The sequence below is a fragment of the Cylas formicarius genome, unplaced genomic scaffold, assembly GCF_029955315.1.
Source record: "Cylas formicarius isolate icCylForm1 unplaced genomic scaffold, icCylForm1.1 PGA_scaffold_2__14_contigs__length_35257938, whole genome shotgun sequence".
Lineage (NCBI taxonomy): Eukaryota > Metazoa > Arthropoda > Insecta > Coleoptera > Brentidae > Cylas > Cylas formicarius.
The window spans coordinates 15,895,160-15,910,192 of record NW_026844319.1 but is presented as its reverse complement, the minus strand read 5'-3'; the positions used below and the strand labels follow the sequence as shown (position 1 = coordinate 15,910,192).

Below are 15,033 nucleotides of genomic sequence, written 5' to 3'. Positions count from 1 at the left end.
AACGACTGATATTTTTGAGAAATACATGAAAAACTAGAATGATGCTTCTTCATTGTTTCTATACAGTATTTTTGAACGAAATTTAGATATTGAGTAAAGCAGCGTCTAGAAAAAGCTGACAAGACGTACAAACAGTTCGGACAAAACTTTGTGAAGGAGTTCGCTATATAATTTTACATGCTGGCTGTAAAAATAGCCTTGTGGGGTATGCCAGTGTAATGTTTAAATCGGGCAGTTAGGTACTAAACTAACCAAAACTCTCATTTCCTCAATACTAATATGCTTTGGGAAAAAACTAATTTATTTATTTATTTTACTTTAAAAGGTATGTATCATGTATCGTATCACTGCGGACTTCCTAAGCCAATGCCTAATCAAAGTTGGATCAAGCTGTCTCTCGGCAAGTGAAGCAACACTTGCCAGAAAAACTGCATAGGTAGTTCCTAAGTATTTTTCTTTGAATATGAAACTATTTCAAAATATAATCTGTTAAGAATGTACAAGTTAGCATTGCCAGTTTAATGCGATACAGATAGTTCGATCAGATTGTAATCCTGTAATCACTTGCTCAAGTAAAATAATAATAATACTTCTGAGGGAGTATTCATATCACTTTGTTTCAGGTTTCACCCGAAAAATGGAAGAATTATTGTACGCACACAGACCGCCTGATAAGTGAGGCTTGGGGAAGGGAAAACTTGATCGATGCATCTAATAGTCTCCCAGTTGTGCGAATCAGTTTTGGAAGAAGATATTTTTTCCGATGTTATGTTATGATGTTATGGGTTGACAAAATAGAATTTTAATTTAGTTTTTAGGATTATATATCCGAACCTACCTACTTGAAACTAAGCAATATAGCTAAGACATACGGATCATTTTAGATTACGTCATTATACGTGACGTAACTGCACAACTGCTCTGACTGGAATTTATTTTTTATAGCTTACACACAAAATCTTAAATTCAAATGTTGTTTTACATTTCAAAATACTTCATCTTACAAATATTCAAGCAAAAATGAGAGAGTTTACGTTATTTAAAAGAGGGACACTATGGATAAAATTACTTAGAAAATTGTAGATGAGTTTTTCAAAAGTGTCTACCAGTTATTAACAAAAACAATGACAAATTTGATGATATATCTTATGTACATGATTACAGTACCAGAAATGTAAACTTTTCTTATCCGATGCAGCGATTAACGCTTACAGAGAAAAGCTCTCCCTGAAAGGTATCACTTCCTTAAAATTATTCCAGATGAAAAAAATGTATGTTGATTAATATTGAATTGTATTACATCAATGAAGTTTTGATTGCCAATTTAAACGTTCTAGAGTTGTTTTCTTTTACGACGTTATCGCACATTTGTGAACGCGTACCAAATATAATTTGTTTCGGATGTTCCTAAAAATTTGGAAAAAAAAAACTATTAAGTAAATCGGCCGAGGGAAAATGCTGAAAATATTAATGAATTCTGTTTCAAAGTTTAGACAAATTCAAATCTTTTTTGTTAAATGCTCTTTACTCTATTTCTAAAATGGAAGTCGTGGGGGGTGCTCCAACATTTCAGGAAATAAATGCCGGTAACTCCAAAAGCGCTAAATGGATTTTAATAATTTATAGTGGTTAAGAAGGGCTTTTCTTAGGCTATGAGTGTGATGATTGCGATTGAGTACTCCGTCCAGAGATGGCGTTTCCTGACACAATGGCAAAAAACATAATTTTCACAACCCTGGGAATTCGGTATCTGAATATCTTTATCCTCACCTAACACAGCGCTTTTAAACTAATAACTCTACCCGAACAATACTGAAACTAAACAATGATAATGATCAAATACAACAAAATTGATTGAAAGGAAAATGTTATAAATATTCAAAGTGCCTTCCGCCATTTTTTATGCAGTAATTTATTCTGCGTCGTGTATTCAATACAGCTGTATTAATTTCAGCTTTTGAAAGGTTAGCTACAGGTACGTTCAACCATATTTTCAGGGGTAGTACAATTAGTTTGATAAACAATATCTTTTATTCTACCCTGAAGGTAAAAGTCCAGGACAGTAAGGTCTGGAGATCTGGCAGGCAATGGAAACAAACTGCCCCTTCCTATCATGTCTAGTCTAAAAAAATCGTAAATTCCAGGGAAAAGTGGGCTGGATATCCAACGTATTGCAGGCACATACATTTTCCCGTTTGTAAGGAACGTTCTCTAATAAAATCGTGATTAACTAATATTCGAGATAAAAAATTGGGATCCTCATCTACTTTTAGCTAATTACAGTTATCTTCTATCAAAAACACTTTCTATAAGAGCCTGAAATAATTCAATTTGATAAGGATGTAGACAGCGGTGTTTTAGAATTCGATGTACCGATGTTTTATTAATATCCAAGTCCAAACTTATTCTTCTTAAATTTAAATGGGATATTGTGGACTGGATTAGGATAAACATTTATTAAAACAACAAAATATCCGTACGATTCTACTAACATGTCGCATGTTTCGGCAGTCGAATAAGAAAGACATTTCTTAATGCAATAAACACAAACGATAAGAAAATTCGAAGATTAATTTAGTTCGGTACATTTTCCGATTTGTCAAATTTCATCGTCTACTAAAAAAGCAAACTATTATAATAACAACTGGGGACAAAAAAATGTTTTTATGAAAATCTCCATAATCAACAATTAAAGCATTTCTCAATGGAGATGCTTTATTTTTTCATGGTTTTCTATTTAGGACTTAAAACTTTAGTAATTAATGAACTCAGTCTTTAACAATATCGATTAGTGACAAAACCTATTTAAAAAAAAGAAAATGTGATATGTCAAAACAGATAAGGATATCACAACGTATAATAATGTTTATAGTATTGTAAAAAAACTAATATAAACTAGGATAGATAAAGAACTTTTATTTAAATAGCAACCTGTAGAGAGAGATGCTTACCAATATTCAACTTCTTTTGAGTTTTAAAGTCTTTTATTCATATTTTGGGTTAGCATAAAGATATTGGGATGTAGTTACATTACAAAAGCGATATCGTTGCATTCATTCTTTAGAAAAAAAAGCTCTTGTTTGACTATCTAATGACATATTATGAAATATAAAATATAATATAAGTATAATATATCATATATAAAATATTATAAAATACATTCATATCGTTGCTCTCAATTTTTTTATATTTATATGCGGAAATGAGTACGACTATCCTTTTAGAGATAGAGTAAAAAGCATCTAAGAAAAAATATTTGAATTTGTCTCAGGTTCAATCCAAATATCATTAATATAAGAAAAAATTGCAGAAAATGGGTTTTAAAATTCAAAAAGGCAATTACGCCCTCTGGTAGCCATTTCGTACCCTCAAAAACAATTTGCCAAATTTACCAGATAATGTTTTTCAAATGTTTAGGAACATTTGGTTCCCCAGCACAGTAACTCGTTGCCCTTACTGGGACACCAGGTATATGTATGAAATTTGTAATAAAGAAGTATTAGTACATCAAATGCGCATCTGTGCCCCAGCTTGCACATTATACACAGATAATTTAAGAAGTTTTTGTAAAAATGTGTTATGTTCTGTAAGCAACCTAATATTTTCCGCATAGCCTTCTTGTACCAACGTGCGTCGTGTATCTCGAGACGAAATCTTACCGGAATCGCGCCGATCCCTGTCGGGACTTTTCGCCATGACCGATGTCCTTTTGGACGGCATCGGCATCGAGGGTTTGTGTCGGTTCTGAAGCGCCTGCGCCAAAGCCTGCTGCACAGCTTCCTGACGCACTTCTGCGGACAACAATGCAAAAACAATTTACGTAACAGCACCGAAAGCAACGCGCAGCATGCGATAATCGAGTTCGTTCGTTTTCTGCGGTAAAATGCTTCGCGACCGATTTGGACACGTGCCGGGAATCGCACGGACCGAAACACCCAAGCAAGTGGACGCATGCGGAATACCAAAAAGGAAGTCCAAAGATGCATTTACCTCGTTCGGAGGGAACGTGACGCGAGGGTTAACATTTTAAGGCTGTTTTTCGGTTCTCACCTCGGCACGAAACATCGATTGTTACTAAATATCACCACTGTCATTTGGTAACAATGGCGTTAATTTTTTTCTTTTTTAATAACGTCGAACGTTCGATCAAGATATGCATACGAGTCGACAATAAACACGCCTGCATAAAATTTAATGCGCCGTGTCGACGAACTCTGAAGATTTTACTAGAATTCAAATTATCCCATAGTTGCCGTCGCAAAAAATGGCGATATACAGAGCGAGCAAATTTATTAAATATATTTTATTGAATGCAATAAACATTTTATTTACTTCAAATTGCACGAATACTTGCTGTTTTGCTATGGGCTGCTATGGTAGAACTGTCGATTAAGAAACACGTTATCTTAGGAATATATTGGAAGAAAAATTAATTGTTTTTATACCACCGTTGTTCTTCATAAGACCCATTGCACCTCCTTAGGCCGTTTTCTATATCTCTATATACCGGGTTAATTAAAAGGACCAGAACGCTTAATTCTATCGAAAACTGCCAAAGGTGCAACGATAAAATTCAATACGTGGGGGTATTGGAACATGCACAATTCAAAAATGCGACCAGCAGTCAGATTTACCACTGTCAATAGAAAATTTCTTAAAATTTCCGAATTATGGAGGTTTTTGAACATAGGAAATTTTAGAAGTGTATCAGTGAAAGGTTACAAGAATTATAAATGTTATCGCGACATTTCGTAAATTCTAGTAACCTTTCACTGATATCCTTCTAAAGTTTCCTATGTTAAAAAATTTCCATAATTCGGAAATGTTAATCATCATCAAAAATAAATGGGGCATTCAACCTTAAATACCCAAATATGAAGTGTAACGTAAACAATAGCAAATCTGACAACATTGATGTTAGCTTTTCTGAATTCTACATGTTCAAAGCCCTCAGGTAATGAATTTTATCGTTCCAGCTTTGGCAGTTTTGGAGACATTTAAACTTTCCGGTTCTCCTTACTAACCCGATTTATGTCTGTTATTTTATTCGGATTTGAATTTCCAATATTTTCCAAACGTATTGTTTTTCTTTTGTTTTGCAGCAAAAAATTGAAAAGTTCGACTTTTTATATTTCTGTAAGGTTTTAAAGATCAGAAGAATTTGGTCAAGATGAAAATTCAAGAACTTTTATTATTCATAAACGAGCGATATCTGACATTTAATAGTGCAACAGGTTTAATTAACGATATTTTAGCCACATGTTTGTTTAGGCACGAGCGTTTTCCTATTGTCAACTTTATCTAGCGATAAACCGAATATTTTTATATTATATATTTATATCGCGGAACAAACAATCTAAAGCTGGTAATCTTAAGTTAAACTGATAAACATTGTTGCCCTTTATGCCAGTTTTTCTACTCTTCATAATTTTCGAGATTCCAATAAATCGCCCACCCTGTATATGGGTGATTTATAATTGACTAATTGAATGAAATAAGCAAAACTCCTGAAATCTGTAAGTTTTTGGTTAATTTGAATACAAGGTGTTTCAAAACTAATGCGGAAACCTTAAGGTGATTAAAATGATAAGAGTGGTTCTTATATAAACATTGGGTCAAAAGTCAACTATTAGGGAGGTATCGCGCTGCAAATACGGCGGAAAAATAATGTTTTTATTTATTTTAGAAACGAAAATAGATATAACAATAAAATATATACTATTATAAAAACATAATTATTTTTAATGAGTGGATGGGATTGAATTGGACAACCCCTAACATTTGTATTAACTAAATTTCATTTCATGGGGTCTTTCTTATTATCGCTTTATTTGACATTGCTTAGTGAGTTTGAATACAAAAAAAGACTAATTTAATCAAACATTTATTATCTAAACATTTGATTATTCAATAATAATGATGAGTTACAGCCGCGAATGCCCTTAGGAATAATAGAGTATTGTAAAATGTATTGAGGTGGACAATTCCAGCATTTGAGTTGAATTTTTTTTATTGCAACTTATTGCAACCAAAATTGTTATTTTCAAACATGGGTTTTTTTATTACCTGCACCAATTTTTATTATTATACTATAAAAATGTTTTCAATAAATAAGAAAACTTTGAATAAAATTGAAACTTTAAACGCGCTGCATCTCCGAACCGAAAAACTAACCAGAGGCATATGTACTAAGCTATTATTTATTCAGCTGTTTCATATTCTGCTCCAAAAGTCCGGGAGTGTTCAGGAGTGAATATTAATTTCAACTCCAAACTGACATGACAAAAAACTACTCCAACTTCATTTCAGCTCTTCATTTGTTAGCTGAGCCTACCTTTAGTAGGTAATATCCGCTTTATTCTGTACTATCTTACGCTTTGACGGACTTGTTTTTGTGCAGTCGTTTCGCCTGCGATGCTTACCTGAATGGTAGCGACTCTCGTTGCGTGTGAGACGCCTGTTGCCCCTGCGCAAAGCCCTCGTCGCGGGACTGACGCCCCCTTTCTGCTCCTGTTGCCCCTCACTAGCGACATCTACATGCAAAACAAGGACACACTGAGCCATGCGAACGTACCCCAATAAAAAAAAAACAGCGAAAAATAAAAAGCGTGACACGTAAACAAACAAATTGGCGCGGTTACGGTTAAATACGGAAAACGCGACGATGACGAAAACAAAACAAATCGTTCGATCGACAAATTGGCTCCGTATGATATTTTCGCTCTTTACTTAAAAAAAAGCGTTTTGAGCAATATTCGTTAAAACAGGTGCGGCGCTGTGACATTTGGCAAACGAAGCGTGACGCCGCAATCAGATGGCGTTTTTTTTTATTCTACGGGTTTGTCCGCGTGTCCGCGTTCCCTGTATTTAACGCAACAAAGTAGAAACTGCCGTTTTGCACAGTCTAACCCTTTTTTTCGGCCGTTGCGTTATTTGGATAATGACGCAGAAATTTGCCATTGTTATTTTTTGTTAAATTTAAATAGTCAGCAAAAAAAGTGCGTCTGTTAAAGCAATTTCAGGCCCTTCAGCTTTGAATATAGAACAGAAAATAGTATATTATGCAACAAGTGCGGTAAACGGCATTTGACTCACGAATTTATTTGACAAGAGCGGAGCGAGTGTTTAATAAACGAGTGAGTTAAAAATTTTACCGACGTGTTGCAAACTATACTTTTTCTACGACCGTTAGTTTTTCGGTACATTTTCGGAAAATACGAATACATTCACTGACATGACTGTCAGAATTGACAAACGTCAAAATTCAAAGCATAGGAAATATCTCCGAAAACATCCGATTGCTCCCAAACCCGTGCGGTAAAATCCCAGAAATGTTCCAAGTGGCTCGGGTTCATGGGACTGACGTGGTAAAGTGACGCTTCCCGCACACTAAATCGGTGTGTAATTAGGCATTTTACAGACGGGAGTAGAAAAAGTAAGTTTATGCCTCCTATTTATTATTTTTAGGTTATGATTTTTTCGGGAATACATTTTTGTATAATTTGCATTTCGTACCAACGAAATCTAGAATACTATCGAGGGAATAAAAGCTTGAAGGTCCTAAGAAGAAAGGTAAATACCAGCAAAAATTAAATTTTAAAACTAAAGGACAAAAATATGGAGGCTTCAACCAATAGAACTACTTTGGATCGTTGCTGATCAGCACTATAACGGAGCAGCCAAGAATTGAAAGAACAGAAGGAAAGACACTAGCGTTGTGATTCGAGGGTTGGAGGAGCCACATGAGATCACTGTGAAATAAATAGAAATGTCCCTTAAGGGTATGAAAAGTGACAAAGTGCCGGGAGAAGACCAGTTAATGAGAGAGTCATATTAAAATTTTTAATCTCCGCCTTTCTAACAGTTCTATTCTAGCGAGTTGGTACAATATATTGATGGCACATTGATGGTATTAACATGCAAAAAGGGAAATTCATCAAATGTAGAACCCTTAAAGCCCATAAGCTCGCTCTCCCAGTTGTGCAAGCTATTTACTAAAATAATTAACAAAAGATTAGAAAACAAACTTATTAACCTGAAGAGTAAGCGGGATTTCGGTCAGGTTACGATCACCTACTTGCACTTAAATTACTAACAGAAAAACGAACCCCTAGTTCTTATGTTTGTGGATAAAAAGCATTCGACATGATTGAAAGAGGAGTTACACAGGACGGTACAATGTCGCCAAAGCCTTTCACCGCCATTTTAGAATATGCCTTTACAAGACTTGGGGAATGTTGGCCCTAAGATCGATGGCAAAAAGCTAAACAACCTGCAATTCTGCGATTTGCAGATGATCTTCTGTTAATCACAGGTCATCTTGGGGAGACTGAACAACTAAAACAGGCCATGGGGAAGGTTGGAAAAAATAAACCATCAAAAAACAAACTTTACGACAAACATGGATAATCATATTGTGGAGGAAGTTGGCGAGTATAAATATTTGGGCGACGAAATAACAATTAGAAGAAATAATCAAACGCGGGAATTTGCGAGAAGAATAGGATTGGGTTTGGCAGCGCATGGGGGGGGGGGGGGGTGTTTTTAATAGCGGCCTATTAATAAGCCTAAAAACTAAGATCTACAATCAGTCTATAGGTTAACACATATGGAGCAGTAACACGCGCTCTAATTAAAAATGTCGTATACAAACTCAACAACAATCGAGTTCATAATCGGTCGAGTCGCCACACTTAGTGAAAATGGGCAGGATATATTGCGAGATTCAGAGATCATAGATGGACTCAGACTAAATTGATACAAGAAGCAGAAGTAGGCATTCAACACGTTGGATTGATGACATCAAAGGGATAGCGAGACACTGGAATTGAAAGGAAACGTTTCGGGAAAGACTACGTTTAGCAGTGAACTCAATAAGCTAGATGATGATGACGGACTTATAAACATTTAAATATGTACTTTTGAATGATCAGGAGAATAAAGCAGTAAATTATGCTCGCTTTACAGGAAGAAAATACCCGCAAGGTGCAGCAAAAAAATGTATATGAGTGTAACAGAAGTGATTACAAAGGTTGTATGTGTCTCCTTCTTGTGTTTGTTCGATCTTTGGCTAACTGATGCCAACATCAAGCAACTATTGCCTTGATATCATCTAACCAGCGTTTTGGTTGTCTTCTCGTGTTTCTTTTACGCTCCAGCGGTTTTCATTGTACAATTCTTTTAATCCATGGGTCACTGTCCTGGCAAGCAATATGTCCCATCCATACCTTCTTATGATTTTTTCATTTCGAACATGATCCCTCAAGAGGATTCCCAACTTTGAAAACTTCTGATCCAATCTCATTCGGTTTGCTGAGTGCATTGTGCGGGCCTTCTTTTAGGCTTATTCGAATGTCTGCAATTACTAGAACGTTTTCAAGTTTTCTTACTCTTTCTTGCCTAGCGTTATTGTGTCTTAGGTAGACATGATTTTCTTGATTTCATTATCACATATTTCGGTTTTAAGATTTTGCTCAGTTACTACCTTGATTTTACTTAGGTTCTTTTTTAAAGTAGACTTTCTCTGATTCTATTTTCAACTGTTTTAACATATCCTGGAGTTCTTTCCCTGTGCTGCGTATGAGTATTATATCGTTGGCGAATTTTAGGTGGGGAGATATTGTCTGTTTAACTCCTCCTTTTATTTTCATTTTTTGAGTGGCTTGATCTTCTTCTATATTTATTTGGATGGTAGATTGAGGAGATCTCTGGAGTCTTTATAGGGGTGGGGAGACTAATTGGCCAGTAGTTTTCTAGGTGTGGATTAGGACGACCTGTGCGTTTTGTCATTTTTCTGGGATGACAGTGAGTTGTTAAATTTATTTAGAATTTTAATTGCTTCAAGAGCGGCCATACCTTGCTTAGATTTCTTTTGTGATGCAGTTTCTCGTTTGAGATACGGTTTTGTGGATTTTTTCATAGCAATTTCCCGTATTTCCTTGTAACCGACATTTAAAATATTGGGTTTAGGCGTCCCAAAAGAATATAGTTCAGAATAGAGTATTCAACGATGTCTGTTATTTGTTTCTTTTCGGTCCCGACTTTCTAGTGTCCTAAGTATTTTCATATTTTTACTTCTTTCTATTATTTACTCGATCCTTTCGGTTTGTAGTTTCTAATATTTTGTCTTACTTTATATCTTATTTTCTTATTTACTTCTTTGTATTATAGAGAGTTCCTATATAATCTACTTCTTTCCCTTATCAAGTTTATCGTAACGTGTTCAATATGTTCTTTTTGGGCTATGCTTTTGAATATATTTTCTTGGATGCTATTTGTATAGCTGCCCCTATTCTTTTCTCTAAAGTTAGGTGTTCTTTGGGTGCTAGTTTCTTTCGTACTGCCCTCTGGTATTTATCCTTGTTATTTATGATTTCATTTATGGTTGGGAATCTTTTAGCCGTTACACAATTTCCTTCATTCCAACTCTGCATTGATTTCCACTTTTACCCTTATCATTCTATGGTCACTTACCATGTTGAATCTGTTGAATATTGACAGATCAATTTTATTTTTGGCAATGCAATATAAACTTTGTTGTATATACTTAATCAATTTATCTCCTCTTTCATTTGACCACCATAGCTCAAAATTTCCTCCGTTGATGAAATCACTTCGGATTTTTCGTTTTTCGCTCTTGAAATGTCTTCATACATACTGTCAACTTCTTCGTCTTCTGAGTTGTAGTGTGCGACCAAATATTTTATCCTCTTATTTAGATATCGATGCCTCCGATATGTGGGTTTTTTAAAGTTTTTATTTTAAAGTTTTTACTTTTAAGGTAAGTTGTAGTAAATAGTTTTGCAATCGCAACCAAAAATTCGAATCTTTTTGTAAAGTTATAAACTGTACAATTTACCATTCGTGCAAGTAATTAAAAACTTTGCCCTGAATTTATAGCGTTATTTTTTTAAAATGTTTCAGTTTTTGTTTTGCATATTACACGCAGGACGAGTAAATTTAATTTGCATCGGGATCAAATATTTGTAATAAAATTGTACAACCTTTTAAATCGATGATTATATCCGATTCCAATTTGTTGGGCCCTAGCGGGGTTATTGTGTGCCTGTTTTGGTATTTTAAAATATTAGAGCAAAAAATAAAACAAAATAATGAAATAGGTACTCTCGTTTCAACATTTTATTTTGGTGTTAGTCAATGCGATGGTTTTCAAAATTACGGTTTCAATGTGAAAGAATTCTTTTTGAATTAGCTTTGGGTGCTCTCCGTGCTTTTAATGGGATAATGGTCGCATATGTCACCATAATGAACAATATCAGCCCCTGCGAATTATCCTTATACGGATTTAATTGTTTTTTCCCCTTGGATATAATTATAGTGATGTATAAGCTGCTGCGAACGTTTATTAAATGTATATTTTATTCATTCATGATTTAATGCATCTGGTTTGGGTGGAAGGCTTCTAAATGGGCAGTTTAGCTCCTTTTCGCAAAAAATGTAGGGAGTAAGAATTAATGATTTGAGATCACGAAACATTGTCGTTCTTGCAGGTGTACCTCAGGGCTCACATTGTGCTTCTCTTCTCTTTGATTTGTTGATTTATGTTAGTGATAAATTTATGACGTTTGCAAAGCTTACCCAAAAACACTGTATACATACTTCAGTTGTAGTTCTAGTAACTAATGCATGGCGGTGACAAAAGAAAGATAGCGAGAATGAGCTAATTATGTTGAAAATTGTGGTTTGGGCTTTTTTTGATTTTAGCGGTCAATTTTTTCACGGGTAAGTTACTTTTAACTTGTAGTTTGTTTTCTTTAAAGAATCATCAATACCTCATTATTTTATGGTTCTCAATTGGTAATCACATTAGGCGGGAAAATTGTTAATTTGCAGCAAGCATTTAAGACCTACAGATTATGAGATAAATTTGGTCAGATTGTATTTAAAAAAATAGATTATATTTGATTTTCCAAAACATTTAAGACAGTGCAATGGAAATGTTCCTTCGAATTGACTCATAAATGGTACCTGATGCTGTTTAATAAATAAAATAAAAGGAATTTGAAGATATTTAATGTTTTTTAAGCCCATACTTCGATTAGTTCCGAAGCGGAGTTTGTCGCTACAGCTTTTTTTCAATACACCGTTATTAAGTCGTGTTGTTTACGAAAAGATTAAATACTTTTTGCACTTGCTTCTGTGAGAAAATAAGATAGGCATGCTCTTCGTTGCAGTTTTAGAATCAGCAATATTTGCTGTTCTGTTAAATTTGAAATAGTGTCACTGTTTTTAAGTTTATTTTATTTGTAGCAACATTATTCAATGCACTTTATGTAACAATAAACACATCAGAAATTTGAAACATGTCCAATAACACATTTATCTCACCAATTTTTAAAATTACAAACGCAAATAACTGAAACTCGCAATGTAGGACGCATAATCAGAGGACTTATACTGGAATCAAACAGTTGCAGTAAAGTATAACAAAATAACAAGCGAACCAGTAACCATACAAGAAGGAGTCAGACAGGATTGTATTTTATCCGCAATGTTATTTACTTACTGCGAATGTATTGTTGATATTAATATATTTGGGAGACGAATAGAAGTGACAGAAAAATATAACAGAAATTAGATTAAAGATCGAACACGCAAGAGCCACGTTCAACCTTATTAACAGAATGGAATGTCACTAACGAGGAGGTGTTGAGGCGAGCGCAGTGTGAGAGAAAATTAGTACACGTAGTCACAAAAAGACAAACCGTGAACCGGTTAGAAGAAACATTTATGGTTGAAAAATATCAGGGAGTGAACAGGGATGGAACTGCAACGTTTGGCACCGCTATTAACCAACTAAGAAGAAGATTCAGTACCTTCGCTTTGTCCTGTTGACATATGAAAATACTTATGTATGTGCAGTACTAATAAAATATATATGTATCTAATGTTGTCAAACGTATTAGGGGAGTTATTTCGTTGAAGGCCTTAATTCAAGACCGGTGCAAATCGCTTTGTCGTCACGTGTTCTTCACTATAAATATAGCGTGATAAACGTAAAAAAAAGTACACAACAAATAGACGAAACGTGCACGATTAACCACATACAAGCTGTTCAAAGCGCTACGAAACTCAACCCAAGGCAGGCAGCAACGACATCTTCGCGAGCTGGTCAGACTTCGGTGTTGCGCTTTATAGTAACTAGCGGATGGGGAGAACGCGATATATGCATTCCCGTCGAGGCCGTGAAATGTAACATCCAAACATCAATATTATGCAATTGGCGAAATATGAAAAATATATTCCTTGATAGATTTGGTTGCCGCCTATTATACTGGGAAGAGCAATTTGATAGGGGCTTTATATTTAGTGTGGTATAGAACTACTTGGCAAAGTGTTGACTGAAGATGGATGATATGTTTTTGAATGGTATGCAAAGTCTTTCAGTATATTAAAATTCTTATTACACTGTTTACTCTAATGTTTATATTGTTTTCTTGGGCCTAACTCTCAACTGAATCTAAAAATTGATTACTGTGCTTAAAGACAATTATTTTAGCTTTGACTTTTCTTACCTGGATGAAACTTTTTTGCATGTTTTCTCAAATTAAAACGAGCACTAAAGGTTTGATCACAGTGAGAGCATTTAACGCTATCCATTTTCAATAAATCAAACGCAAATAAAACGAAAACGCCAGAAACCGCAACAATACAAGGAATTACAGTCAAAAGAGTCAAAAGCCGAAATAAAATTATAGGTATCAAAAAATATCAAATCATAACCACGGGCATAACCTTCAAAACAATCTTGACATAACAGGGTCTATCCGCCAAAACTTTCGGTTAGTTTCGTTTCAATTCGTTACAGGCTGCCAATATCGGGAATGAATATATCGCGTTCTCCTCATCCTCTAGTTTTATAGTAATTTATTTTTGACTTTTAAGGGCACAACGCCGAAGTCCTCGGCTCAGCTGACAACGCCGAGAGGCGGTCTACCTGAGTGGTAGCGCTTCTCGTTGTGCGTGACCCTGCGTTGCGTACGCCTACGCGTGTGCTGTTGATGGTGATGTTGCCTGCCGCCTCCACCGCTAACACTGCTGCCGCCACCGTGGCCGTTACTGCCGCCGATCTCGCCGTCACCACCAGCGGCTACAAAAAAGGTACGTACACGTAGAGTATACGTTAATTTTCTAGCATTGCCGAGCCAACCACAAGGCAGTATCATCAGTCTGTAGAGCAATCCACTCAATCAAAACGGCTCGATTGCTATTACCTTGTCGTATGATAGAGGCAGTGACTTGGGCTCGCGTATATCGATCGATAAAAAGAGCTTTAACCTTAAAACCTTGGATCACTTTTATGATTTGTTGAACAAAAAAGGTTTCCGGGTGTCGAATTCTGAGAAGCTTACAAAAAAATAGAATTTTAAGAAAAAGACGAGCCTTAAGACGACAAAGTTTTTCTGCTACAGGGTCATAACAGGGAGGCAAGGAGTATACTTTTTGCACGGTTCAATATAAAGCACATAAATTCATTCGGCTAGTTACGGCTGTTAGTTAGTCCCGATACAAATTACTTTTCCAACAGAATAAGAAAGGGGTAAAATTAAAGTAGGCGCTTCTCCGCCAGAAAATATAAAAGTCACTCCAACTGCTTTGCATGAATCATTAATTAATTTAACTAACTGGAAATGATAACAAAGTCAATCTAGAGTCATAGCACTAAGACCAGTTGCTACAGCAATTGAGTTCAAATGCGTCAAGGCATCACGATATCCTCAGCTGAATCGAATCGGGTTCTTTCAAAACCGAAATTTTTCTTTTCGCGCGAGTCCAGAATCCATTTGATTTTTGTTGATCGAGTATCAAAAGCGACTTATTTAGGCTGTTAAGCCTTTAATATGGAAATGGAAAAGTAAATTTATTTCCTTTATTTAATATTTTTTTTAGTATGTTTGTATGTTGAGATAATTGCTCAAAAATTAACTGAAGTAGTTTCGAACCAAAGGATAATTGAAGATTCACCAAAAATTCACAATGATAAATTAGAGAGAAAAAAACTTGCAACGAGAG

General features: G+C 35.2%; 1 protein-coding gene across 15 annotated transcripts in view; it reads right to left on the bottom strand.

Moving 5' to 3' along the window:
- LOC132698775 (disco-interacting protein 2) overlaps window positions 1-15,033 on the bottom strand; it is a 236,299-nt gene that overhangs the window by 40,240 nt on the left and 181,026 nt on the right. For 11 of the 15 annotated variants that reach the window (XM_060665018.1, XM_060665020.1, XM_060665019.1 and 8 more), the window contains 3 exons: window positions 13,958-14,110; window positions 6,423-6,533; window positions 3,660-3,791 (listed from right to left, as the gene is read on the bottom strand). In XM_060665018.1, the coding sequence (XP_060521001.1) occupies window positions 3,660-3,791; window positions 6,423-6,533; window positions 13,958-14,110 (396 nt within the window). The remainder of the gene's footprint in view (window positions 1-3,659; window positions 3,792-6,422; window positions 6,534-13,957; window positions 14,111-15,033) is intronic. The other 4 variants (XM_060665032.1, XM_060665028.1, XM_060665030.1 and 1 more) reach the window with 3 other exon arrangements.